General features: G+C 43.4%; 1 protein-coding gene and 1 long non-coding RNA gene across 2 annotated transcripts in view; both read left to right on the forward strand.

Annotated features, from left to right (window-relative positions):
* Positions 1-27,770, forward strand: part of DRC11 (dynein regulatory complex subunit 11) — a 163,715-nt gene that overhangs the window by 38,394 nt on the left and 97,551 nt on the right. The window contains exon 6 of the mRNA XM_048870111.2: positions 3,311-3,516. Within this exon, the coding sequence (XP_048726068.1) occupies positions 3,311-3,516 (206 nt within the window). The remainder of the gene's footprint in view (positions 1-3,310; positions 3,517-27,770) is intronic.
* On the forward strand, positions 3,523-8,213 carry LOC142068584 (uncharacterized). The gene is made up of 2 exons (XR_012664462.1): positions 3,523-5,530; positions 5,585-8,213. It is a non-coding gene; the product is annotated as an uncharacterized LOC142068584 (long non-coding RNA).

Consider the following 27,770-nt stretch of genomic DNA (forward strand, 5'->3'; position numbering starts at 1 on the left):
CACGAGTTTCTACAAGCCATTACCCTATGATCCCACTGAGAGTTACCAAAAGCAACTACAGCATTTGCTCAAGAAACTTCCTGAAAAAGCACAAGATCAAATCCGCACAGACACAGCCCTGGAACCCCAACCTGGGATATTCTATCTACTACCCAAGATCCATAAACCTGGAAATCCTGGGCGCCCCATCATCTCAGGCATTGGCACCCTGACAGCAGGATTGTCTGGCTATGTAGACTCCCTCCTCAGGCCCTACGCTACCAGCACTCCCAGCTACCTTCGAGACACCACTGACTTCCTGAGGAAACTTCAATCCATTGGTGATCTTCCTGATAACACCATCCTGGCTACTATGGATGTAGAAGCCCTCTACACCAACATTCCACACAAAGATGGACTACAAGCCGTCAAGAACACTATCCCCGATAATGTCACGGCTAACCTGGTGGCTAAACTTTGTGACTTTGTCCTTACCCATAACTATTTCACATTTGGGGACAATGTATACCTTCAGATCAGCGGCACTGCTATGGGTACCCGCATGGCCCCACAGTATGCCAACATTTTTATGGCTGATTTAGAACAACGCTTCCTCAGCTCTCGTCCCCTAAAGCCCCTACTCTACTTGCACTATATTGATGACATCTTCATCATCTGGACCCATGGAAAAGAAGCCCTTGAGGAATTCCACCATGATTTCAACAATTTCCATCCCACCACCAACCTCAGCCTGGTCCAGTCCACACAAGAGATCCACTTCCTGGACACTACAGTGCTAATAAACAATGGCCACATAAACACCACCCTATACCGGAAACCTACTGACCGCTATTCCTACCTGCATGCCTCCAGCTTTCACCCTGACCACACCACACGATCCATCGTCTACAGCCAAGCTCTGCGATACAACCGCATTTGCTCCAACCCCTCAGACAGAGACAAACACCTACAAGATCTCTGTCAAGCTTTCTTACAACTACAATACCCACCTGCAGAAGTAAAGAAACAGATTGATAGAGCCAGAAGAGTTCCCAGAAGTTACCTACTACAGGACAGGCCTAACAAAGAAAATAACAGAACGCCACTAGCGGTCACCTTCAGCCCCCAACTAAAACCCCTCCAACGCATTATTAAGGATCTACAACCTATCCTAAAGGATGACCCAATACTCTCACAAGTCTTGGGAGACAGGCCAGTCCTTGCCTACAGACAGCCCCGCAACCTGAAGCAAATACTCACCAACAACCACATACCACACAACAGAACCACTAACCCAGGAACTTATCCTTGCAACAAAGCCCGTTGCCAATTGTGCCCACATATCTATTCAGGGGACACCATCACAGGGCCTAATAACATCAGCCACACTATCAGAGGCTCGTTCACCTGCACATCCACCAATGTGATATATGCCATCATGTGCCAGCAATGCCCCTCTGCCATGTACATTGGTCAAACTGGACAGTCTCTACGTAAAAGAATAAATGGACACAAATCAGATGTCAAGAATTATAACATTCATAAACCAGTCGGAGAACACTTCAATCTCTCTGGTCACGCAATCACAGACATGAAGGTCGCTATCTTAAAACAAAAAAACTTCAAATCCAGACTCCAGCGAGAAACTGCTGAATTGGAATTCATTTGCAAATTGGATACTATTAATTTAGGCTTAAATAGAGACTGGGAGTGGCTAAGTCATTATGCAAGGTAGCCTGTTTCCTCTTGTTTTTTCCTACCCCCCCCCCCCAGATGTTCTGGTTTAACTTGGATTTAAACTTGGAGAGTGGTCAGTTTAGATGAGCTATTACCAGCAGGAGAGTGAGTTTGTGTGTGTATGGGGGTGGGGGGGATGTGAGAAAACCTGGATCTATGCAGGAAATAGCCTGACTTGATTATGTAAAGAGTTGTCACTTTGGATGGGCTAGCACCAGCAGGAGAGTGAATTTGTGTGGGGGGTTGGAGGGTGAGAAAACCTGGATTTGTGCTGGAAATGGCCCACCTGATGATCACTTTAGATAAGCTATTACCAGCAGGACAGTGGGGTGGGAGGAGGTATTGTTTCATATTCTCTGTGTATATATAAAGTCTGCTGCAGTTTCCACGGTATGCATCTGATGAAGTGAGCTGTAGCTCACGAAAGCTCATGCTCAAATAAATTGGTTAGTCTCTAAGGTGCCACAAGTACTCCTTTTCTTATTCCAAATAAAATTACCTCTAGTGAGGGTCCAGCCAGAATCTCCTTTTCGAAAGGCACTCTCCAACAGGATACCCACTGTGTTGTACCAAACAGTACCTGTAAGCCTGTCTATTCACAGAAACAATTATGGCAATCTATAAGAGCAGGATGCAGTAGGGTAGAGTTTTGCTGGCCTAGCTACACAATACCAGGCCTGATGTTATTTCCTTGGCCAATACTTCTACTCATGTAGGTCGCCTTTGAGAACAGCACAGGGAACTGATCTGGAAAATACTTACTGACACAGTAGGAACACATTTTCAGTTTATAAATGATCACACAATGGAAAATACAGTCTAGTAAAGTTTTATTTCAACCCCACAGTTGATGTTTTTCATACTTCTTTGATTGCACAAATGAAAGACTTTCATTTGTATCTATCCTAAAATGCATATATAAAATCAATCAGAAAGCTGAGCTTATTTATTTATTTTTATAACACTTTATTCTGACTTCTAAGCACCTAAAGTTCTCCTTGGCAGGATTATCTAATCATGGGAAATTTGGGGAGCTCCTTTTTTATTACAGTGTTTGGATTTTTATTTATGAATATATGTTTTACTCAAGGGAAGTGGATTTCCTAAAGGAGTTTTACCAGCTGCCACAGAATACCAGGAAACAACTGACCAAACAGTGCATATAAAAAATGTTAACTGAACAAATTAAAAACAATGCTGTCTAATTAAAAAGAACCACTGGGAAATCCAAACATTTGAAAATTCAATTAAAAAAATCTCTGGCACCCTTCTGACATGGATAAAGTTGGCATTTGCTGCACAGCAGTCTTCTCACCTGTCTCGTTGAGATCCCAGGATCCCACGCTGGAAGGATTGTTTTTGTACATAGCAATTTTGTTAATTAAGGTTGAAACACTAACAATAGACCATTGTGTGTATCCAGGCACTTTTTATGAGCAGGTTTTCTTTTTTTTTTCTCTCTCTCCTTTTTTTAATTTTTCACACATAAAACAGGCTTAGAGAACATGAGTATCAACTGAGCATTCCAACATACGTTAAATTTCTTTAATTTGTACCTTTTATTTTGAATCTCGTTCTCCCTTTTCATTTTCAGAACCCACCTCCTCAGTTCCAAAGGATTAGTGCTTCAGTAGCACGTGCCCAGAATGTGGAAACCAAGAGGTGTGAGGTCCAGGGGAGACATGAGACTGAGTACGAGAATGCTCTGGTATCCATCAAGACCCATCTGAGAGAAATAGAAGGTCCTGACATCAAGGAAAGTCTTCAGGAGCAGATCCGCCAGTGGTTCATTGAGTGCCGGTGAGAAGAAAGAAAATACTTGCACTGTAGCAATAGCATTTGCCTTAGAGGGCCTGATTCTGCCAGCATTATTCTGAGTAGCATCTTTAGTTCCAGTTGGACTACTCATAGAGGAAGGACTACTCGGGGTGAGTAAGGATCACAGAATCTGGCAGAGAGATTAAAATTCAGGACACGTTTAAACTCCACTTCAGTTTGTGTCCAAGCTTTGTGTCTACATCTGAATACTTACAAGGTGTGAGGTAATGCTTCCTGTTAGAATGTTTAGGGAATGAGAGGAATCGTCAAGCCTCCCATCAGACAAAGGAACAGGGATTTGACAGAGTGGATCAAATAACTGGTACTTAGATCCCTTTTCCTGCCACTGGCAGCGTCCAATAGCTAGTGTGAAAATCCCACAAGGAGCCTGATCCTCCAAACGCTTAAGCACATATATAATTTTACTTGTGTGCATTCCTATTGACTTCAGCGGAACTTAGCACATGAATAAAGTTAAGCACCTACGTAAGTGTGTGCAAGCTCAGACCACTGATACATATGGACTTCTGAGCAAGTTCAGCTCGGGCAAGTATTCTTTAGTTGATGAAATTCTAGATGTTCAGCTCTAACATGGTATTATTGTTGTGAAGTAGCATAATAAGGAAGTACAAATTGCTTGAAAAATACTACTAATCTCCAGTACCAATCTTTGAGATCTGTTAACTAAAAGAAAATTGAGATTCAAATGGCAAATCCAGGGATTTATCAGTCGAGTTTCAACTGCTTTGCACACCTGTTCATGATTACTAATGTATGTTTTGCCGTTTTGACTGTTTGCCCAATTTACATGACAAATGGTAGTTTAACTTCAGGAACTGTGTCATCTACATTCCTGGTCATATTTTGCTTTGTTGGTTGTACCTCCCTACAATGTGCTTTCATGTGGTACTCAACTGTCACAAATACAGGCAGTCCTTGACTTTACAACATTCGAGTTACAACAAACGGCACTTACGACGCTTTTACATTGACACCCTGATTCGACTTACGACTATAGGTTTCGAGCTTATGACGCTCGGTCCTACAATGGAATAGGTCGCAGTACCAAGTTACAATGTTCTGACTTACGACGCAATTGTAAGGAACCAGTTGTGTCATAAGTCCGAGGACTGCCTGCAAACTGATATCACCAGTGAGTCTTCATGTGTTTCTAAGATACAAATTTGCTAAATCCTGCTCTGCTTGTGTCTACGTGCTCCATGACTTCCTTTAGTTTCTGTTTAGTACATAACAGTAAGTGTGTGTATGAATTGTTGAAAGCCTGGAAGTTGTAGATAACTGGTGCCAATGATCATTGCATTATAGTGTTGAGCAGTTTTTCCACTCTTACTTACAGTGAGTAGTACCTTTGAGAACAATGGGGCTGCTGGTGGATTACTCACTGAGAGCAAAAATGGCAGGGTCTGACCATAAGAATCTGCAAGAGTGAAGGCAAAAATATTCAGATGATAGTCTTCAAAAAGACAGACCTAAAAAGCTTGAGGAAGAGAGTATGTGGAATATGAGCAGTGAAACTAAATGGAAAACCTGGAATATTTTAAAGGACATTATTGATCTGCAGTACACTGAACATTATCTCAACAAAATAAAGTGATAAGGGCCTGGTCCTAAGCCCATGGAAGCTATGGTGAAATTTTGCATTGACTTCAGTGGGCACAGAAGAGGCCCTAAAAGACCTGTGTATGTACCTGCTGAGTTTTAAACATCTGAAAATGAAAAGGGAATAACATTAAATATAGGAAAAGAAATTATAGCAGTCATTAAGGGGTCCCATCACTAAACCGAGTTTGAGATGCATAAACACTTAAAATCAGATTCTGTAGACACAATGGGTGACATCCTGGCCACACTGAAGCAAATGGGAGATTTGGCATTGATTTCAATGGGGCCAGGACGTCACCCAATATTTTAGTTAATTTGAATCTGGCTCAGTGATATGGGGGTTGTGGTTGTGATTGTGATGCTGACAGACCAGGTGCCACCTCATGCCAAGTCCCCTGGGCCTCACTGAACACTTACAAAGGCATAGATGGAAACCACTCTGGCTTGCCTATATGTTCGTACTGCTGAAATAGATATTAGAGTTATATGAATGTCTTTAGTATTTTGAATTTCTGAAATGCTTGTAGGATGCTGCATGTATTCATCTTACTGATGTCTGTATCCCATGTTATAAGGCAGGGGTGGCCAAACCACAGCTCTTTAACACAACTAGTGTTAAAGTGTGCCTTGCAGAGCCCCCCATATCCCCATCCCATTCTCCACCTACCAGACTGGGGCAGGGGGAGCTCAGGGCTTCTGCTCTCCAGCAGGGTGGTGGGGCTAGGGCCTTCAGCCCTGCCGGAGGCACCTGCCAGGGCTAGGGGCTTCAGCAGAAGTGGGGTGGAAGTGACTCACTCGTAGTGTAAATGATTAGCCAATTGAATGCACCATGTGAAGAGTTTTGGGGAAAGAGTGTTCTCTAAAACTTCCAGTGAAGAATTTGCATACTAACCACAAAGTGAGTCTTTAGTCAGTGAAATGGATAAATTTTAAACTGTCCCGTTGCAACTGAAAGTACTAGTGATAGTAGGAATTCCTCACAACCTGAGAAGAAAAGTAGTCATAGGTATGACCCTGCTTACTTAAAGTTTGGGTTTTCATTTACTGAGGACCAAAATGATGAACACAGGCTGCAGTAAGAAGAAAAGGAGTACTTGTGGCACCTTAGAGACTAACCAAATTGGTTAGTCTCTAAGGTGCCACAAGTACTCCTTTTCTTTTTGCGAATACAGACTAACACGGCTGTTCCTCTGAAACAGGCTGCAGTGTGTCATCTGCAGTAAACTGTTAGCAAATGAGACCCTAAAACCATCAAAGTTATATAGCCATTTGGAGACAAAGCATTCTAGCTATAAAGACAAGCCTCTTGATTTATTTAAACAAAAAAGCAAAGATTTGGAAACATCACAAAAAACACTTGAATGTGTATCTACTGCCTGGGAGCAAGCATTGCATGCCTCTTGCCTTGTTGTATACCCCATTGTGAAATGTAAAAAAGCTCGCACTGTCACTGAGGGGTTAATTTTACCTTCTGCTATTGACATGTGCACTGAAATGTTGGGTGAGTCAGCTGGAAAAAAATTAAAAACAATCCCTATTTCCGATGACACAATACAGAGAAGAATTTGCGATATCTTAGAAGACATCAAACTACAAACAACTGATCATTTTTCAGTAAACGGCTGTTTTCTTTTACAATTAGATGAATCTACAGATGTCTCAAACTGTGCTACCTTGGTGGTTTATGTGAGGCATGTATGGGAAAGTGATTTTCAAGAACAGTACTTGTTTAGTGAGGATTTGCCTATCTACTACTGCTGCTGATATATTTGTTACACTAGCTAATGACTTGGAGTCGGTGGGATTGAGCTGGTCGAAGTGTGCTGGTATTACAACTGATGGGGCTGCTTCAGTGACCAGTAGGGAAACTTTCAGGAGGTGTTCAAAGAATCCTTTTGAAAGCATCCAATGAAACGTGGGACCACAGTTTCCTGCACAGGGAGGCATGAGCAGCTAAAGACATGTACCTGAGCATCACTAAACTCTTAAAGATGTTGTCAAAACTGAATTACATCAAACAAAATGCCAGGAATTCACAATGCTTACAAGTTTTCAGTCAGGAAATGGGCAGTGCACATGTACATCTGCTTTACCATGCTGAGGTTCATTGGCTATCCTGTGGTAAAGTGTTGTCTCATGTATACAAACTTAAAAGTGAGTTGGAAGCTTTTCTTAAAGAAAAAAAGTGTCACCTGGCAGAGCACTTCAGTAACAACACATGGCTTGCTCGAATTGCATATCTGGGAGATGTATTCGATCAGCTGAATGATTTGAATTTGTCTGTACAGGGCAGAGGGCACAATTGCTTTGAGTAGACTGACAGAATTGCTGCATTCAAAAATACCCTCTCCCTGTGGAACAAACATGCTTCAAATGATAGGATGGACATGTTTCGTAACGTGTCTCTAGAAACAAAATAATGGAAATATTCTGCTAGCCCAGAAGCACTGAAGAAAATTATCAGTAATCGTTTAACTAAGATTAGTTAAACACACAAGATTCTGTGATTACTTTCCAGATGAGCAACTGAAGGGAGAAGAATGGGTACAGGATCCATTTGAAGTTGTGTTGGAAAACATGCGTCTACCTATGAAGCAAGAATCTCAACTGGTCGAGTTATCTTGTGATCGCAATATACAAAGAAAATATACCGAAATGACCCTTCCCCAATTTTTGTGCAGTGCTCCTGGAGAATAGCCTTGTCTTGCTTTCCATGCTATTGGAGTCATTTTGCCTTTCAGTACAACATATTTGCGCGAAACTGGATTCTCTGCCTTGACTCAACTGAAGAATAAAAGCAGGAACAGACTGGATGTTGAACACAACCTTCAGATTGTGCTGACTACAATTACACCAAACTTTGATAAACTCATCAAAGAGAAGCAAGGTCAAGTTTCTCATAAAGTGGAACCTAGGATTTATTATACTGTTGTTAATGTGTTCCTCTTGATGTTGATTTCTGCTTTTAACTTTCTGACTGTTGAGCTGCTTTAACTTAGTATCATTGTTGTTGTTGTTGTTACATGTAGTGGATAATAAATATTTTGGGGGCAAAATACTAGTGTGTTTTCTACTTAAGATATTTACTGGGTCAGGTCTGGCCATCAATGTTTGTAAATGGGTCCTGGTCCAAAAAGGTTTGAGAATCAGTGCCCTAAAGGACATATAAAGCTTGCATATTATAGTAACTACTTTCATCTTTTTGAACCTAAGACTATATCTCATTTGCATATGTATGTTTACCTGCTTTAACCTTGTAAATAATTCTCTTTTCTTTTTCCTAGTTAATAAACCTTTAGTTAGTTTATTATAGGACTGGCTACAAGCATTTGGTCAGAGATCTAGGGTACACTTGAGCTGGAATGACTGGTCCTTTGGGACTGGGAGTAACCTAAATATTGATGTGATTTTTGGTGTCAAGGACCATCTATCACTAAGTCCAGCTTGCCTGGCTGGGAAGATAGATCGGAGTACCCAAGTGGACTGTCTGTGACTCCATGTTAAGGGGGTTATGCTTGAGAAGTTCACACTTGATACTTGGCTGATGAAATCTAAGTATAGAACACACAACCAGTTTGGGGTTCATGCCCTGTTTCTTGACAGTCTGCCCTGAGGTTGGCACTCACAGTCTTCAGCCACTCCATAATGGCAGTGACATAAGTCACAATGAATTATCTGCCCTCCTTTTTGCTCTCTATGGGAGGCTTCACGTAACTGACCAAAACAAGCTTCCCACAGACATATTCATTTCCATCTAAATAGGTAAGAAGAGAATCTGCAGATTTCTAAACATGGAAGGGTTGTGTAACATGTAGAGCTAAACTGTTGGCATGATGAACCTTCTAATAGTAGAAAAATTTCTGTGTCCTGTTCTTTGCATGCCTCACTGATCAGAGGCTAAACATTTGAAGTGCCAAGATTTACATTTCTTATTACATGCCAGGATATATTTTTAATCGCCTTAAAATTAAGAAACAAGATAAACTTTTAAATGTTGCTTATAAATTGTCCTTTAACTAAAACTTTTGATTGATTTTATGATCTTCCATTGTCTATTAAAAATCCAATAACTGAAGAAGGTTTACAAAGGTCCTTTTCTTTCTGATAAATTATGTTACATATACTAAAAAAATAAAACCCAAGCTTATTCATTCCTCCCATGCCTTATATTCAATTGGCAAAGGGTGTGACAGCACGTACAATTAGCAGGTGTTGTCTTTCAAGACAGCTGTTATTGTATTATAAATACAATGGGCAGATATTGAATTTCCCCACTTGTAAAAGGCAGTGCTGCTATAAATATTTACCCTCTTTCTTTGCAGAAAAGACCAAGCGTGGCGTCAGTCATTCTTAAATCCAAGACAGTTTTTATGGGGATAGAGGTCCTAATAAACCTTCCCAACAGAATAAAATAAATGCAAAGGTCTGTTTTTTGCTGTAGCCCTGTCACTGGGGTCTTACTGGAGAATTCTACATTTCTTGTTTTATAACTTCTTTCCTTTTATGATCCTGGCTTTAGCTCTGCTATGCATCATTCTGCTTATCTATTTGTGTGCTTATTTGCCTGAATCTGTACCTCTCTGCCGGGTGAATCATTTACTTGAAAATTTCAAAGCTTCTGTTTTGTCTGGGTCCTGCGAACCACCCTGGAAAATAAGGGTAATTGTTAAAAGCTTAAAGTCATTTAAAGAAGTATAGCCACTCACATTAGAGAAATGCAGTGTGCATAATGGTCTCTTATTTATCACAACTGTCCTTACGAATTGTGGAACAAGGATACAAATATTCCAAACTTAATAGCATCTGTAATGAAATCCCTCCCAGTTGTTCCAGGTTTCAGCCACTCAACTCCCAGAGAAGCCCCCACACATCACATTGACAATGCAGAGGTTTATGTTGTTATGGAAATTAGAAGTTACATAACTAGGGCTTCGGTTTTATTCAAGATGTAGGAAGCATTTTTCTGCAAATTGAGTCCTTTTGGGGTTTCACATGCATGTGCACCATGAACTAACTGCCACTCTTCTCTCTCCATTGAAAAGTTTGCAAAAAGGTGGGGAGAGCAGAAGCAGCATGAAAAATAGTAAGGAGTCCGGTGGCACCTTAGAGACTAACAGATTTATTTCAGCATAAGCTTTCGTGGGTAAAAACCTCACTTCTTCAGATGCATGGAGTGAAAATTACAGATGCAGACATAAATATACTGACACATGAAGAGAAGGGAGACACTCTCCCTTGTAATTTTCACTCCATACATCTGAAGAAGTGAGGTTTTTACCCACGAAAGCTTATGCTCAAATGAATCTCTTAGTCTCTAAGGTGCCACCGGACTCCTTGTTGCTTTTGTGGATAGAAACTAACACGGCTACCCTCTGATACATGAAAAATAGTGTTTCTTATATGCTTTTTATTGCTGGTTTAAACCTAAAACCACAACCCTGAACACAATAGCAGCACTCGCTTGTAGTTCTTCAAAGTAACTACCTCTTAGTGTGTGATAACTGCAAACCCAAGCTACAGTCAGCACTAAACAGTCAAAAGACATGAAAGAGCTCCTGTGTACATTGAATAAAAAAAGTAACACCTTTGTCAAATTTCTTGGGATAATGAATTTAGATTCATTTTGGAAGGAAGTCAAGATGAAAAATCAGAAATCAAGATGAGGTTTTTATTACTTGAGATAGCCTCAAGAGTCACAGGGGAGAGCCTAATATACAGGATTGGCTGTAATATATCTTATGCCCTCTAGCTGTAACAAATTATTTTGTGAATTTCTTGGAGGATTTATATGTCTCGGCTCAGTGCTCCAGGGAACATTTCATCAGTGGCATTGCTGACCTAATAACAGGGGAGCTAAGTATTAGCAACTTTTATGTACATGTTATGTGTTATTCCCACAGATTTGGGGATTGCTTTTCTGGGGGAAGGAGGCAGCCAGGGATAAATGTGCTCTCATAATAGGCTTATACTTTACTGATTAGCTTTGAAAGATCCTCTTTCTCGGCCTGTTGACTTGAGTACTGTCAAAATGAACCATCTGAGCTTCACTGTGAATGAATGAGACTCATTTTAAAGCAGGCGGTTCCTGTGTTTTATTGATTCATTTTAAGCATTCCTGACTGCCAGCTCAGCCTTTGATCAAGAGGGGAGTAGAAAAGAAATAGGAGGTGATCACGTTATATTTTCCTTTTTCATAAGACTGTTTTGTTGGGCTGAGATTAATGCCAAGATGCTTGTTCACAGGACTCCATGGGAAGCAGAGAGGGAGGAACAGAAAAAAGCGGGAAGGAGATGAATGGAGGAAGAGTTTTTTCATACTGAAAGTCAACAGACTAGGGAAAGCATTTATTTGTGTAAGGCTGGGGCTGCCATATTACATTTCACATTCTGTACTCATTACTCTTTCTAAAGGTAATTTTACTGTTTGTGAAGGGTGCTGGATGACAGCTTCAGCAACTGAAGTCCTGCCCACGGGATGGAGATAGCTTTGAGCCGTAGTAATGCTGAGCAGTGGCCCCAGCACTGTACCTCATCCCTGATTTGGAGGAACTGCTTCTCTGGGTCCAAGAGGACATACCCGTTCTTTCAAGCAGTCTGAAAAAAGCCTGACTTCTTGGTACACCACATCTTCAGCCCTGGCTGGAATGCTCTAGCTATGAATAACCCATGCGATAGGATGATAGTACACAAAAGGCAGAAAGCAACTAATAGCAAAATAGCTTCTCCGATTTTTACTATAAAAAACATAATTAAAAAAAGACAGCTGTTTAACAACAGGCTGCAACCTGGACATCCTGAGGATGTCTTGCCATGAGATAAAGTTGGAGGTCAGCCTGTTCATCGCAGTCATCTCTCTTTACAACTGTCTGGTCACTACTGACCTCCCCTGGTCCGCCATTTAGTATTACTCTTCTATAGGAACCTTTCCTAGCTTGCTTTTCTGATAGCTGGCCCTTTAAATTCAGCAGACACAAGATTTGAATCCTCAAAGAAACCACCACCTCCCTCTCTTCCAGCTTATAAATATTCCCAGTATGTCCTTCCCTCTGATTGAGGAGATGGTGGCACATACTCACAGGTCTTTGGTACCACATGCATGTGCCAGCCCATACAGAACCAAAAATTCAGAGCAAGGCTATTGAAGAAGCCATTGCCATGTCCCCTCAGATCTGTTCAATCATTGCAGGTGATGAGGACACAACTCCCTTAAGTCCCGTCTATCAATTGGCAGAGACACAAAGCTTGTTGTCTGGGCAGCCTGGGATGTTACTACAGGTGTATCAAGACAAATGCAATAGCAGTGCAGAGATGGTTGTGGCTCCATGGGTATGATCTGTCACAGGAGGTTTATAACTGAGGGCCTTCCATTCAAGGCACTGGATCTGTTTAAAGAGCAGTTGGAAAATTTCTCATTGACTTGAGAACAGGATCAGATTTTTCTTGTAAGAAGGCTGGTACAGGAGCAGGGCCTGTTACAGATGTCCTCTGAAGTCTTTCCGTGAACTGTGTGTTTTGGAGAAGTAGAAATCCACACACCAGAAGATGCTGCCGGTTCCCTGAACCAGGTACATCCTTTGCACCTGCTTCAGCTACCCAGTGAGTTAGAAGATACACCTGGAAGCCTGTAACTCACCTCTTTTTGTTTTGGGGAATATCTGGGTAACTTCTTAAACACATCTACCCGTAATAATTCTATTCCATACAGACCAGAAAAAATGAAGAGGTTAGTTCAGTCAGTTCCACTTTAGGTCACTCTCCAGCCCCTTTCCTCAACTTTTTTCAGGTATCCTTCCCATTTGCTGAGAGATTAAGTAAACTCCGCTTTTTCCAGTGGAACCTATAGAAGATGTTCCTCATCAGTACTGAGGAAAGAGGGCTTTACTCCTGCTACATCTTTGTTCACAAAAGACAAGAGGAATTAATTATATTTTGACTTGGATAAGCCTCAACAGGTTCATCTATATTTTCAGATACAAGAGGGTAACAAACTAAGATTTTGCGTAGGCAAGAATCACTACTAGTACAAAGTGCTCCCCATTGGCCTATCCATAGCAACCATAAAATCATCAACAGGTATCCTGCACATTTTCTTGAATTCAGTTCAGGGGACCAGCTCTGTCACGTTGGGTGCCTTAACCCACTTCCTGTTTCAGTCACTGTATCTCTGAATCAGACAATCATACCATGCCATATGGTAACTTCCACAGGAGGCACCATCAACTCCATGAGAGCAATGGCCTTTCTACCACAGGATATATTTCTGGAGATACTGAATACCACCAGGAGCAGGCCTTGAAGAGTCAGCAGTATTATATTTTCCAAATAAAGTCTGACAATTTATTCTTGGTGTGAACTGCTTAATACTTGAGCTTGCAGGCTGCTAAGCTGAAACATGGATGGATTTTTCCTTTACAAAAGGAAGAGTAAAACTAAGAATATTTTATAATTAAGGAAATGTAAACACTAATGGGCAATGTATGGGTCTTCCCTCACTTGTCTAATAAGCTTCCATTGCGTATCTAGTTATTACATGTACTAATTTTGGTAGAAATATTGAGGACTTGAAAGACCAAAGAAAATGGAGTGCAAATGCATGACTTTCTCAGCAGAAGAGAAGCCAAAATCAATAGCCCAACTTCCCATGTAATGTTCCTTTGAACAGAGGAAAAGTAACACTATGATAAATGTGAGTATTGTTTTTGTGGGGCAGGAAAAAAAGAGCAAGATGAAAATTACCCAGCAAGATGATTCTGAAGAACAACATGTGAGGAGGCCAAATCTGTAGCCATGATTATACCGGCCATTTCCCACTGATGGGAGTCAAAACTCTGGATTTCTTAGCAATTTAAACAATGACAAATTTAGTTGTCTTTTCTGGTTGCTTGGACACCCTTCTCCTCCCTGTCCAATTTAAAAGTGTGAACCCCTCTATTTCTAAAAGGAGTGTCATGTGAAATTCAGTCCATGTGTAGCTAACCTGCTTTATAGGGTGTTGCTGGATTTACAGGGGGCAGGGGACACTTTGGAAGCTTCTGTGCAGTGGCAAAAGTTGCCTACTTCAGTGCATTCTGAAAATTTATGAGTGTGCTGATATTAATGGAGGTGGCTTGATGGCTTTTGGGGGGGATCTGCCGGAAGCCCTGTGGTTCATATATTTTTCATACTTGGAGAAACAGATAAATCTTTGTGGCATGCATCTAAAACACACCAGTTGAAGCCCAGTGTCAGGCCTCCAGAGAGAAATTGATAATTTCACTAGCTCTGCTTTCTGAAACATTACTAACTGTGAAGCATTTCACTTCACATTCGCATAAGGCTTCTGAGTTTATACTTCAAATTAAAACAATTGCCAGTTCTACCAGGTGATTTGAAACATATGCAAAGGACTCTGCTACTATTCTTTAATTTCTTTAATTTAATGTCAAAACTTTGAAGTAATCGAGGAGCCTAAAATATGTCTTAGGTGGAAACAAAGATTCCTACAACTTAAGAGTTGTGGGAAGGCGGAGGGGGTCACAGTGCATCCTGGGTCCTGTCCCAATGCCCTGTGATGCATAGCTTTGCATCCCAGAAATCCCTGTGCTTCTGTCTGCATTTTGCGCCATCTTTCAACGGTTTGTGTACTGCACACTCTGCCTCTTCCGGCAAACTGGGAAGAATTAGTAGGGGAAGCAAAAGTGGATGGGAATCTGGGAGGCAGTGACCATGAGATGGTTGAGTTCAGGATCCTGACACAGGGAAGAAAGGTAAGCAGCAGGATACGGACCCTGGACTTCAGGAAAGCAGACTTCGACTCCCTCAGGGAACGGATGGGTAGGATCCCCTGGGGGACTAACATGAAGGGGAAAGGAGTCCAGGAGAGCTGGCTGTATTTCAAGGAATCCCTGTTGAGGTTACAGGGACAAACCACCCCAATGTGTCGAAAGAATAGTAAGTATGGCAGGCGACCAGCTTGGCTTAACGGTGAAATCCTAGCAGATCTTAAGCATAAAAAAGAAGCTTACAAGAAGTGGAAGCTTGGACATATGACCAGGGAAGAGTATAAAAATATTGCTCGGGCATGTAGGAATGATATCAGGAGGGCCAAATCGCACCTGGAGCTGCAGCTAGCCAGAGATGTTAAGAGTAACAAGAAGGGTTTCTTCAGGTATGTTGGCAAAAAGAAGAAAGCCAAGGAAAGTGTGGGCCCCTTAATGAATGAGGGAGGCAACCTAGTGACGGAGGATGTGGAAAAAGCTAATGTACTCAATGCTTTTTTTGCCTCTGTCTTCACGAACAAGGTCAGCTCCCAGACTGCTGTGCTGGGCATCACAACATGGGGAATAGATGGCCAGCCCTCTGTGGAGAAAGAGGTGGTTAGGGACTATTTAGAAAAACTGGACGTGCACAAGTCCATGGGTCCGGACGAGTTGCATCCGAGAGTGCTAAAGGAACTGGCGGCTGTGATTGCAGAGCCATTGGCCATTATCTTTGAAAACTCGTGGTGAACGGGGGAAGTCCCGGATGACTGGAAAAAGGCTAATGTAGTGCCAATCTTTAAAAAAGGGAAGAAGGAGGATCCTGGGAACTACAGGCCAGTCAGCCTCACTTCAGTCCCCGGAAAAATCATGGAGCAGGTCCTCAAAGAATCAATCCTGAAGCACTTACATGAGAGGAAAGTGATCAGGAACAGTCAGCATGAATTCACCAAGGGAAGGTCATGCCTGACTAATCTAATCGCCTTCTATGATGAGTTTACTGGTTCTGTGGATGAAGGGAAAGCAGTGGATGTATTGTATCTTGACTTTAGCAAAACTTTTGACACGGTCTCCCACAGTATTCTTGTCAGCAAGTTAAGGAAGTATGGGCTGGATGAATGCACTATAAGGTGGGTAGAAAGTTGGCTAGATTGTCGGGCTCAATGGGTAGTGATCAATGGTTCCATGTCTAGTTGGCAGCCGATGTCAAGTGGAGTGCCCCAGGGGTCGGTCCTGGGGCCGGTTTTGTTCAATATCTTCATAAATGATCTGGAGGATGGTGTGGATTGCACTCTCATCAAATTTGCGGATGATACTAAACGGGGAGGAGTGGTAGATACGCTGGAGGGCAGGGATAGGATACAGAGGGATAGGAAAAACTTTTTCACTAGGAGGGTGGTGAAACACTGGAATGCGTTGCCTAGGGAGGTGGTGGAATCTCCTTCCTTAGAAGTTTTTAAGGTCAGGCTTGACAAAGCCCTGGCTGGGATGATTTAATTGGGTATGGGTCCTGCTTTTGAGCAGGGGGTTGGACTAGATGACCTCCTGAGGTCCCTTCCAACCCTGATATTCTATGATTCTATGATTCTATGATTCTTCGGTCTTCAGGGATGGATCCCGCACTGTTGACCAATATGCTGCTCGCTCTCACTAACACATCACAAATGGCAGTGGAGTTATTCCTTAAATTACAAAGGCAAAAGGAGTTCGACATTGATCTTGCCACACATATTAGCTACAACATGAGATTGCTTGTGGCATTCATGGAGGTGCTGATCACAGTGGAACGCCGCTTTTGGGCTCAGGAAACAAGCACTAAGTGGTGGGATCACGTCATCGTGAACGTCTGGGATTACGAGCAGTGGTTGCAGAACTTTCGCATCAGGAAAGCCACATTCATGGGACTGTGTGATGAGCCCGCCCCAGCCCTGTGGCACAAGGACATCAGAATGAGAGCTGCCCTGTCATTGGAAAAGCACATGGCAATTGCACTGTGGAAGCTGGCTGCTCCAGACTGCTACCGATTGGTCGCTAATCAGTTTGGAGTGGAAAATCGACCATTGGACTCATCTTGATGGAAGTGTGAAGGACCATTAATCGCATACTGCTCCGAAAGACCATGACTCTGGGCAATGTGCATGACATTGTGGATGGCTTTGCACAAATGGGCTTCCCAAATGTGGAGGGGCGATAGATGGCATGCATATTCCAATTCTGGCACCTGACCACTTACCCACCAATTACATTAATCGGAAGGGGTATTTCTCTATGGTTCTCCAAGCACTTGTGGATCATCGTGAGCATTTCACGGACATTAAGGCAGGCTAGTCCGGAAAGGTGCATGACACAAGCATCTTTGAAAACACTGGCGTGTTCAGGAAGCTGCAAGCAGGGACTTTTTTTCCAGACCAGAAGATCACCGTAGGGGAAGTTGAAATGCCCATTGTGATCCTGAGAGACCCTGCCTACCCCTTAATGCCGTGGCTTATGAAATCATACACGGGAACCTTGACAGCAGCAAGGAGTGGTTCAACAACAGGCTGAGCAACTGCAGAATGACTGTTGAGTGTGCTTTTGGACATTTAAAGGCTCACTGGCACTGCCTATATGGGAGGCTGGACCTGGCTGATGACAGTATTCCTATGCTTATAGCCACATGCTGTATGCTCCATAATATTTGTGAAGGAAAGGGTGAAAGCTTCACTTAGGGCTTGACCGCTGAGGCTCAGCGCCTGGAGGCTGAATTTGAACAGCCAGACACCAGGGCTATTAGAGGGGCGCAGAGCAGGGCCATAAGGATCAGGGATGCCTTGAGGGAGCAAGCTGAAGCTGGAAGCCATTAATATTTGTTGCTATGCTCAGAAGTGCAGTGCTTGTAATGCTAGGAGGTGATTGTGATTGGTGCAAATGATGCACTATGAAGGTTTAAGAATATTGCCTGTTGCTTTGCAGGGTTCTGTTTGCTTTCAATGAACGGAATAACAATGGCTTTCAAACCAAAACAATTCTTTTATTAAAAAACACCAACTGGAGAAGAGAGACAAACAAAAAAAAACACATCAGCACTATGGGGGAAGGGAGGGTTCCAGGCGGAGGTGGGGTCCCGGGACGGTTAAAGATTTGTGTATGTTCAGGTATCATATCCAACCTTGTCCTTTGGAGTACAGTGCAGCGGGTACTGTGCTTTAGCAGGGCTAAACTGCAGAGGGACGGGTGTTGAGTGCGGTGGGTACTGGGAGTCCGCAGGGCTGGATGGTGACAGGGCAGGAGTGGAATGCAGCAGGTACAGACTGGAGCCAGGAGATTGATAAGTGTGTTGGCAGTGTCTGAGGGGAGCATAGGAAAGAGCATAGGAAAGCGACAGCAGCTTCAGGGGAGGGTTGGCGCAGAGCTGATTGGTTTGCAGTGCTATTAGCTCCATAACGTTTAAGAGCTGCTCCGTGGCTTCGTACTGAGGCAGTGCATTCTCCTTTTGGTCCCTCTTCTCGCTGTTCCACCACTCCTTCAAGTCTTGTTTTTCGGCCGTGGAGTGCATCATGACATCACACAGAAAGTCTTCTTTAGTTCTTCGTGGCCGCTTTATAATTCTATGCAGCCGTTCAGACGGTGATAACAAAGAGGGAGGCTGGGCTCCCAAGGTCATACCTGTGAAGTCAAAATGCAACATTTCACAGAAGTAGTATTGTTTGCAACACACAGGCCACTGATTCAGTGATTTAAAACACAGCCACTATTCACATACCTGTCACTAAATGGCTGACCCCAGGCAAGCACACATGAGCCACAAGACCCCCAAAATGGTAAGTGACTGCAGGGGCAGGGGAAATCACTCTTCCTGGACCCTGCTGTACACTGGGCATGTGGCTGTTGGGGAGAGCCAGCACTGAAGGGGGGGCCTTATAATCATTCCTGTCCCCACATTTTCCACAGGCTGTGTTCATTATGGAAGATATCTCGCTGCTGAGGGTGAGCAGGGAATCAAAGGAGGGTCTTCTTCAAGACTGCAGCTTCCACCCTGGCCCTTATGCAGCTTGCCTGTGTGCAGCAATGGTCGTCCCCCTGCTATGACGGCACAGTGGCATGGGAAATTTACCTTTAATGGCGCAAGAAACAAAGCAGCTCTGCCAAAGAACCTGTGGCAGTGGATTGCCCAGTATCTCCATGAGAGTTTCATGGAGATCACTGAGGCAGATTCCCAGGAAGTGAGGGAGTCAATCAACACCCTGTTCCACCACTCAGACTAGCCATGTGGTGGTACATGCATCATACAGACACAAGCCAGCTTTCTGCAACCCTCCTGCCCCCAACAACTCGCTTCAGCGATTCCCAAAATCAAAGCCACTTACCAGGGGCCTCCTCTCCTGTTTGCGCTTCGCAAGCTCCGACAGCTGTGACTGGCTAGCCTCCTCCAGGGTAGAGAAGAGCTCCTGGCTGCATGCATCTCTGACCTCCAAGTCGCCCTCTGCTTTGGGTCCCCCTCCTCATCCAAGATTTCCTCCTCCTGGCTCGGTCCACTCTCAACTGGCATGCGAGCCACCGAAGTATCCACAGTGGCCTTCGCGGTGGAGGTGGAGTCGCCACCGAGTATCACATCCAGCTCTTTGTAGAACCAGCAGCTCGTGGGCGCAGCACTGGAGTGGCAGTTTGCCTCCCGCACCTTGTGGTAGGCGTTCCACAGCTCCTTCACTTTGACCCTGCACTGCAGTATGTCCTGGTCATGGCCCCTTTCTTTTATGCATCGTGAAATCTGTCCATAGGTATCATAATTCCTATGGCTGGAGAGCAGCTGGAACTGGACAGCCTCCTCTCCCCAAATGCCAATGAGGTCCAGCAGCTCGGCTTTGTTCCAAGCAGGGGATCACCTGGTGCGTGGAGCAGGCCTGGTCACATGGAAAGATGCGCTGAGACCACTGCATGTGTCACTGAGCAAACAGGAAGGGGACTTTCAAAATTCTCAAGGAATTTAAGGGGTAGGGCTCTCGGCTGGTCACCTGAGGGCCGGGCAGTAGACTTCAAACCGATGACCAGAGAGGCAAGAACAGGCATTGTGGGACATCTCCCGGAGGCCAGTCATGGCGCTGTAATTGACCAGCGTGTCTACATTGGCACTGCGGCACTGTAGCCCCAGCGCAGAAAGCTGTACGACTTTCATCAGGGTGTTTTTTTAATAGCACTGCAATTGCGCAGTTTCTGTGCACTACGTGGCTTGGCAGTGTGTACACCTCGGGATTCACACTGCAGAAAGCTGCTTTACTGCGCAGAAACTTGCCAGTGTAGACAAAGGTCTGATCTTACAGGGTACTTTCAGTTGGAATTGAGAGCTCAGCACCTTGCAGGGAGTGCTCAAACTTTTGGGCCTTTAGACTACAAGCTTCTCTGGGACCTCACCTGTCCTCCATGAGTTCTCAAAGATATGACAGTTGTCTTCCACTGAAAGCCAGGAAACATTGTGCAAAGGAACTGATTCTTCCTCTTCTCACTTTGTGACAGCAGACTGAAGGAGAGGGAATTGAGGTACAATGGGGAGATAGGAATGTGGGATTGGGGGCTTGCCAGTTGATGGAGAGGGAGAAAGGATTAGCGATGTCTAAGGCCCTGTGTACGCAGTTTCTAAAGCATACTAATGTGCTGCACATTTACTGATCTGTGTAGACTCAGCTAGTGTGCATTAAAAGTTGCCTTTTATGCATTAGGGTAAGGGTGCTACATTAGTGCACATTAATACACTTTAGAAATCACACTCTGTAGTATGCATTGCTGCATCATGTAAACAACCCGCTTATAGTGAGTTGCAATATGAGAAAAATGAGACATTGTATGGGCATGGGATGGAGCAATTATTTTTAACGTATATTTAATTCCCTTCCCACTCTGTGAAAGTCTGTTGCTCTTTTGGGTTGGCTAGAGACATTTCAGAATGCATCAGTATAAGATGTCACCAATGTCTCCTTGCAAGTTGGGGAGGACTGGGGGATCTAATGGATGGTAATGGAGAGGTAAGTACAAGTGTGATTGGGTGTAGAAAAGAGATGGCTTATCTGAAGTAGGGAGAGGGAGAGAGAGAGAATATATTAATGAGAAGCAAGAACATTATTTCTCAAACTATGACCTATTCACAGAATTAAATGTTCTGAGAACAAAGGAATGGAGATAATAGGGTGTTGGGAAGGAGATGGTGCTCTTATATTATAGTCCGTGCAATGAAAAGATTGGAGAAGCCCAGGGCTAGAGGGTGAAAGAAGTGTGACAAAGATTAATAAGAGAACCTGAGTGAAGAATTAAGAGAAACAGTGAGTGAGGAGAAAGAGAGGCAGAATCAGAAAAGAGGGATGAAAGAAGAATGTGTAGGGGGAAAAGTACATATTTTAAAAATAGTAGATAGATAAAATAGGCTAATGGTGGTTAAAAAAAAAAGACGGTTACTTACCTGTACTCTAGCAGCTGTTCTTTAGATGTGGGTGCAGACATGTTCCATTCAGGTGTGTGTGTGCCCAACACACCAAAGCCAGAGATCCTTGCTTAGCAACATCCATCAGGGCAGCACTTGTACCATCAGGCCATCCCATGGACATCGCTGTCCTGACCCCCGTCAGTTCCTTCACACCAGAATCTAAGGCTGGGGACTCCAATACAGAGGGGATGGAGTGCAGGTCATGGAATACACATCTTCACCCACATGTCTAAGAACAACAATTACAATACAGGTCAGTAACTATCTTTTCTTCTTCAAGCAGTTGCAGATATGTATTCTACTCAGGTGACAATATTAACAGTGGGGCTTGGCACCTACCTAAACAATGATTGCAGAACTGCCTTCCCACAGTTTGCGTCTGACCTAGATGCTGCAGTAATAGCAAAATGTTTGGTAAACATATGCATAGAAGACCACGTAGCAGCCCTACACATTTCCAATATTGAAACATCGCTGAGAAATGAGGTCAATGTCAACTGACCCTTGTCAAATGAGTCTGTGACGTCTGTGGAGGTAAAGCTTGAGCTACTTCATATGCCATGGTAATCCAGGAAGTTACCCACCTGGAAATTATCTGCATGGAGACCAGCTGACCTTTCATTCTATCCACATAGGAGACAAAAAGTCAAGGTGATGAAGGAAATGGTTTAATCTTTCCAGAGAGAACACCGAGCATTGCCTCATATCTAACACTGTTCATCTGCATTTGAGGGTGGTTTCAGAAAAAATAAAGGCAAGTAATTAACCTAGTTAAGGTAAACCATGAGACCACTTTGAACAAAATCTTTGGTTGTCGCCTCAAGGACACTTTGTCTTTGAAAACCTGAGTATATGGAGGGCCTGGTCCTCCAACCACAAACCCTGAACTTTTAACGACCCTAGATGTGCTCCCCAACTTATTGTGGAGGCATTGGTGACCACAGTTCTGGTTGGCTGAGGCCAGGCCAGGGGAACAGTGTGGCACACACTGTTCTGTTCTGCCCACCATTGTAAAGACTCCAGTATCTCTGGAGGCACTCAGACAAACCTGTTCAATGACTGGCTGCTTGGTGACAGACCAACTTCAACCATGACTGAAGGGGACGAAGTTGCCGTCTCGTATGCTGAACCACGTAACTGCATGCAGCCATATGACCCAGTAACTATAGGCATACACAGACCCTGGTCAAAGAATGAGATTGGAGGTCCAGACAAAGGTGCCAAATCATCTGGAATCACTTGTGTGGGAGAAAGGCCCTTGAATTCAGAGTCTCTAGTAGGGCCCCAGTGAACTCTATTGTTTTAGTTGGAGTCAGTGTCGACTTTGTTCAAAATCAACCCCAATCAATCAAAGAGGTCCAGTGTGGATGTGACTGAGGACTTGTTTTTCAGATCTGCCCCTCACTAGCCAATCAATTAGGTACAGAAAGACATGAATTCCCCTCCTTCTGAGACAGGCTGCTACCACCATCATATATTTGGTAAAGACAAATGGGGCTGATGACAGGCCAAAGAGAAGAACTGTGCACTGATAATGTTGTCCAGTGACTAGGAATCTCAGAAACTTCCTGTGACCCTGAAAAATTGCCACATGGAAACAGGTGTTCTGAAGATTGTGAGCAGTACCCCAGTCGTTGTGATCCAATGCGGAGAGAATAGTAACCAGAATAACCACATGGAATCTCATATACTTGATGTAATTGTTCAGACCATGTAGACTGAGGATAGGTCTCATCACTCTATTGGACTTGGGAATCAGGAAGTACCGGGATAAAGTCCTCTATAGCTCCCAGGACACACAGAGTCTAGACCTGCTGAAGAAACAGTGACTCCTTTCTGGAGTAGTCTTGGTACCTAGACAGGTGAGGTGTCTGTCTGACATACTGCTGGGGGCTGTACTGGAGCTGCTGTTGCTGACCCACAAAATGATGGCTTTGTTGCGGGGGTATAAATCCCCAAGGAATGCAGAGTTGCTCATAAAAACAACAAGGAGTCTGGTGGCACCTTAAAGACTAATGGATTTATTTGGGTGAAAGATTTCGTGGGTAAAAAACCCACTTCTTCAGATGGATGGAGAGAAAATTACAGATGCAGGCATTATTATACTGACACGTGAAGAGAAGGGAGTTACCTCACAAGTGGAGAACCAGGGCCAATTCAATCAGGGTGGATTGAATCAGGAATGCAGAGTCTGGCTGAGGAACATTGGCTCACTCTGGCTCGATGTTCTGTGGTGGTCCCCTGTGCTGATGTGCGCCTCCTGGCCCGTTCTATAAAGTGTTGCTTATGTCCCTACCATCGGCCTTCTTTTCTCAAAAGATTTGCAGAAGAAGTAGCTGTCTTTAATGCGCTATTCTTCTAGGCACAATAAACATTGTGTGTGGGGCTCGCTATAGGGAGGACAGACAGGGCAGATAGGACATCCCACCAGGATAACTATTTAAACTAATTACTACTAAGGGTACTACTAACTAATTAACTATAAACTATTTACAACAAAATCTCAGGCTGAGATTAAAAAGTTGTGCGGTAAATACTACACCAAATGCTCCGACTCTAGGCATGGTGGAGAGAAGGAACTAAGAGGGGTCAGGGCAGCGCAACCACCCTTATACAGCCAGGTAACTGTTAAACAACGTTGTCCAGCTTTGGACTGGAATTCATGTCTGCAACCACTCGAAGAACACAGCACAACACAGGGAACAGTACCTCAATATAACAGAATCATAGAAAAGCTGAACTGAAAGGAACCTTAAGAGATCTTTTTGTCCAGTGGTTCTCAACCTGCGGTCCATCAGCACACAGCTGCAGCCCATGTGACACCCTCAGGGCCATACAGGTAGTATTGGATGCAGCCCACAATGGTATATAGGTTGAGAACCACAGATCTAGTCTGTCCCCGCTGTGCTCACGCAATATTAAGTATATGTAGATCATCTCTGCAGATGTTTGTTTAACCTATTTTTCAAAACCTCTGAAGATCCATTACAGCAAGCAAAAAAAATTGAACTAAAATATAAAGAAATGTTTGATTGCATATAATTTATTTTTGAGAAGTCAGAGTATCTGTCTGCATAGTGTCTGAGATCTTGAAATATATGCTTGTTGACATGAGGTGGGGATGAGAGCCAGCCAGGAGGTAACTTGGGTTATGGGGAACATTTTTGGTTTAGAATAAAATTGTTGAATCTTTTTTCCACAGTGGGTGCCTGGGTATCTGTCTGATGGGAAATATTTCTAATTTGGGAAGGTCTGTGGTTTTGGTGTGTGGTTTTGATTATTTAACAAGCCCATCACAAGTTTTCTAGAACAAAATTTCAGACGAATAACATGTTCAACATTTAACATACAACATCTCTGGGTTACTCTCTATCTGAGATGGCATAGAGTTCACAGTGCTGCCAGTGGGAATGTATGAGATAGCAGGAGTTGTTTCATGGTTCTAAAATGCAGGAAATTTAACCTGGTATTTCAAATTGCCAAGAGACATATCTTCCCCAAGCCTTGCACTTCAATTTCTCTGCTCTTGCTTGTACTTTGAATAAAGTGCTTTGCCCCCTGATAAAGACCAACTGCTACAGCACACAACTAGCTTGTGGGACTCATTGCCACCGGATATCACGATAAGGACAAGAGCACAGCAATACTTCAAAAAGTAATTAGGCATTTATATGGTTAATAATTATCCGGAGCAATAATTGTAAATATTAAGAGAACAAGCAAGAGTTTGGGGCAGGATCTGAACACTCACAATCTAGGGCAATTTCTATCCCAAGTTAACAGGAAACTTTCCCTGGGTGGCTAGGTTATCCCATAACTGAGTACTCTGGGGTCTCTTGCACTCTGCAGTAAAACAGCTGGTACAGGCCTAGTACTGACAGGGCACTGAACTAGGTCTCCCCCTATGGTTGGCAACAGTATGCTAAGCGAGGCAAAGCTTTTCCTGTAAACAGGTCGTACACCCTTAGAACACCCTTTGCTGGATGAACAGTATGTTGCATGGCTCAGCAAGCATTTAATTTAAACTTTTCTCAGTGCAAAGTTAGCTACAAAAGTTGATTCATCTGAACCCCATATTCAAGTTGAATCCAAGTTTACAGGGAAGGTTGAAGATTGTATTTCTATGGGTGGAATGAGAGTTTGGGTGAAATTTGAGTCTCATCTACTCCTTTCAGAATCCGTTTGGATTAGACAAACCCCACCAAGCAGGTTGTTTTTATTATCCAGGTCAGAGTCCATGGCTTTTGAGTCACACTGTATTTCAGTGCTGTGCGTATACAACTGAAAATCTAATTATTTGCAATAATTTAGTTTAAACACACGCAGCCATTACCTTTCATAAACCAGCCATGTTTTGTCTGTGGTTGCAATCATTGCTAGGGTTTACACAGATGAAATGTTAAAAGTTAACATTTTAACATAAAGCAGAGCAATTGACAATGAGCCTTTGTGAATTGCTAGTTCTTGTTGGCCTCTATTTTTGCAAATCAGAGGAGCATTAAGTCCCACTAATAAAATCTCTACAAAGTATGAAAAATAATTTCACTGAAGCAAAAAGGTTTGAAATGTAAAAGTTACATAAATTTTGAAAAAATGTCTATGTAGGATAAGAAAACTGCAGCACTGACAAAAATCTGTTAAAAGTCCTTCTCTGTCTCCCTCCTTAAAGAGTCATACTCATAAAATAATCCTTTCATATCTTGAAAAGGAAATCTACTTCCTCATTTTGTATTCCTGATCACGCATGAAATCTGTCTCATTACCAGAGGTTTTCTGGAAAATGTCAAATCCAGTATCTGTGAATGTAAGACACAGTCTCTGCTAGCAGGAGAAGGTGAGGGGTGCCACACAGCAGGAGTCATCCCCTAAAACATCCTGATTCCTCTGTGGGAGCAAATGTCACAGCAGGAGCTCTGCCATCTCTTATACTGCATATATACGCTCCTCTATCATCAGCTCAGCCCTACGGGCTGGTGCAGAGACGGTAGGGCCATGCCCCAGCTCTCACCTCACACCCTTCTGGGGAGTCTAGCATGACAGACAATTCTAGATGTGCACAGAGTGTGAAGTTTGAAATTGTGACTGGCCTCAGTGCTGGGGATGCAGTGTAATGCGGGGGAGGGGAGGAAGCGCATTGTAGCCTCTTCACATGTATGCATTGCTGGTAGTCTCTAAGGTGCCACAAGTACTCCTTTTCTTATTGCTGGTAATGTTTTCCAAGTCCGATCCTTACACTTTGCTCCCAGGAAAGTTTCTGTCATGTGCTTCACTATAAGGAGGATGCTCTAGAGAAACGATCCATTGTAGGTGCTACGTGTAAATCTTTCCAAGTTCTGAGAATGTGTGAAGCAATTGGATTTTGGCTTGAGAGATATGTAAGCAAGGATTGACTCCAGTGTCATAGAAGACTTCCCTTACAGTTTCAGTTCAGCAGGCAAGTATGCCTTTCCCTTCAAATATCATCGCTTCCTGGCTGCAGTAAAGAATCCTCTTCTGCAGTCACTCTGCAGAGAGCCTGCAGCTTAAAGCCCCACCTCCTGATGATGTCGTCATAATTTTCTTTAAAAGAAGAAATAAGGCTGCAGTGTTGTGCAGCAGACTAACAAACGATGAACTGATGATGCATTCTCTCATATGACTGGAGGCTGGAATGTGGAAGTGGGTTTTGGAAGCTCATGGTATTCAGCACTGCCCCTGCCAACATCTAAGAATCTTTACAGAATTCAAGACTCAAAGCATTCAGACTCTATGTGGCAGACTTGAACACATAAACAATTTGAAGCAAATATATTAATTGGCCTAGCTGTATTTGAAACCACAGCGGGTAGTTTGCAGTGCAGGTTGGAAGATAACTCTCGAGAAATATCCAAGGCTCAGAATGCACCCTGCACTAATCCACAGGAAGGGATCACTCATCTGACATAGTTACTCACACATCTTCTTGTAGGAGGACATTACCAGTGCACACCCTACCTCCCACAAGAATTGACCATAGGTGCATTGCCAAATCACAAAGAGAGCAATCCCCACAGAAACACAGTGCCTCGAATCTGGCTCCACCGGAGCCTCACTACCAATGACTTCAGCTGGCCACAGCTGTCCCCAGTCCGTGAAGAAACCCCTAAAGTGGAGTTCTCCATTGCAGAGTGGACTCCATGGATAAGGTAATACCACCCCAAGTTCTCAGGTAGTCACCAAGGATCTTGTTGGGAAGATAAACTCATCTTCCCTAGCCCTAATCCCCACCCAGTGCAGGAATCCCAACCCCCCAGAACTCTTTAGCTGAGACCCTGGGAAAGTGGGGACACAGACCATTAATCTTCTGCAAAAAGGAGGAAGATCTTTATGCAGAGATTCCCAGGCGCACAACCAAGCTCCAAGTCTGTATGTAGGAATAAATGTCAGATCTATTGTTGATTAATTAC

This window comes from Caretta caretta, chromosome 11 (assembly GCF_965140235.1).
Source record: "Caretta caretta isolate rCarCar2 chromosome 11, rCarCar1.hap1, whole genome shotgun sequence".
NCBI classification, from domain to species: domain Eukaryota; kingdom Metazoa; phylum Chordata; order Testudines; family Cheloniidae; genus Caretta; species Caretta caretta.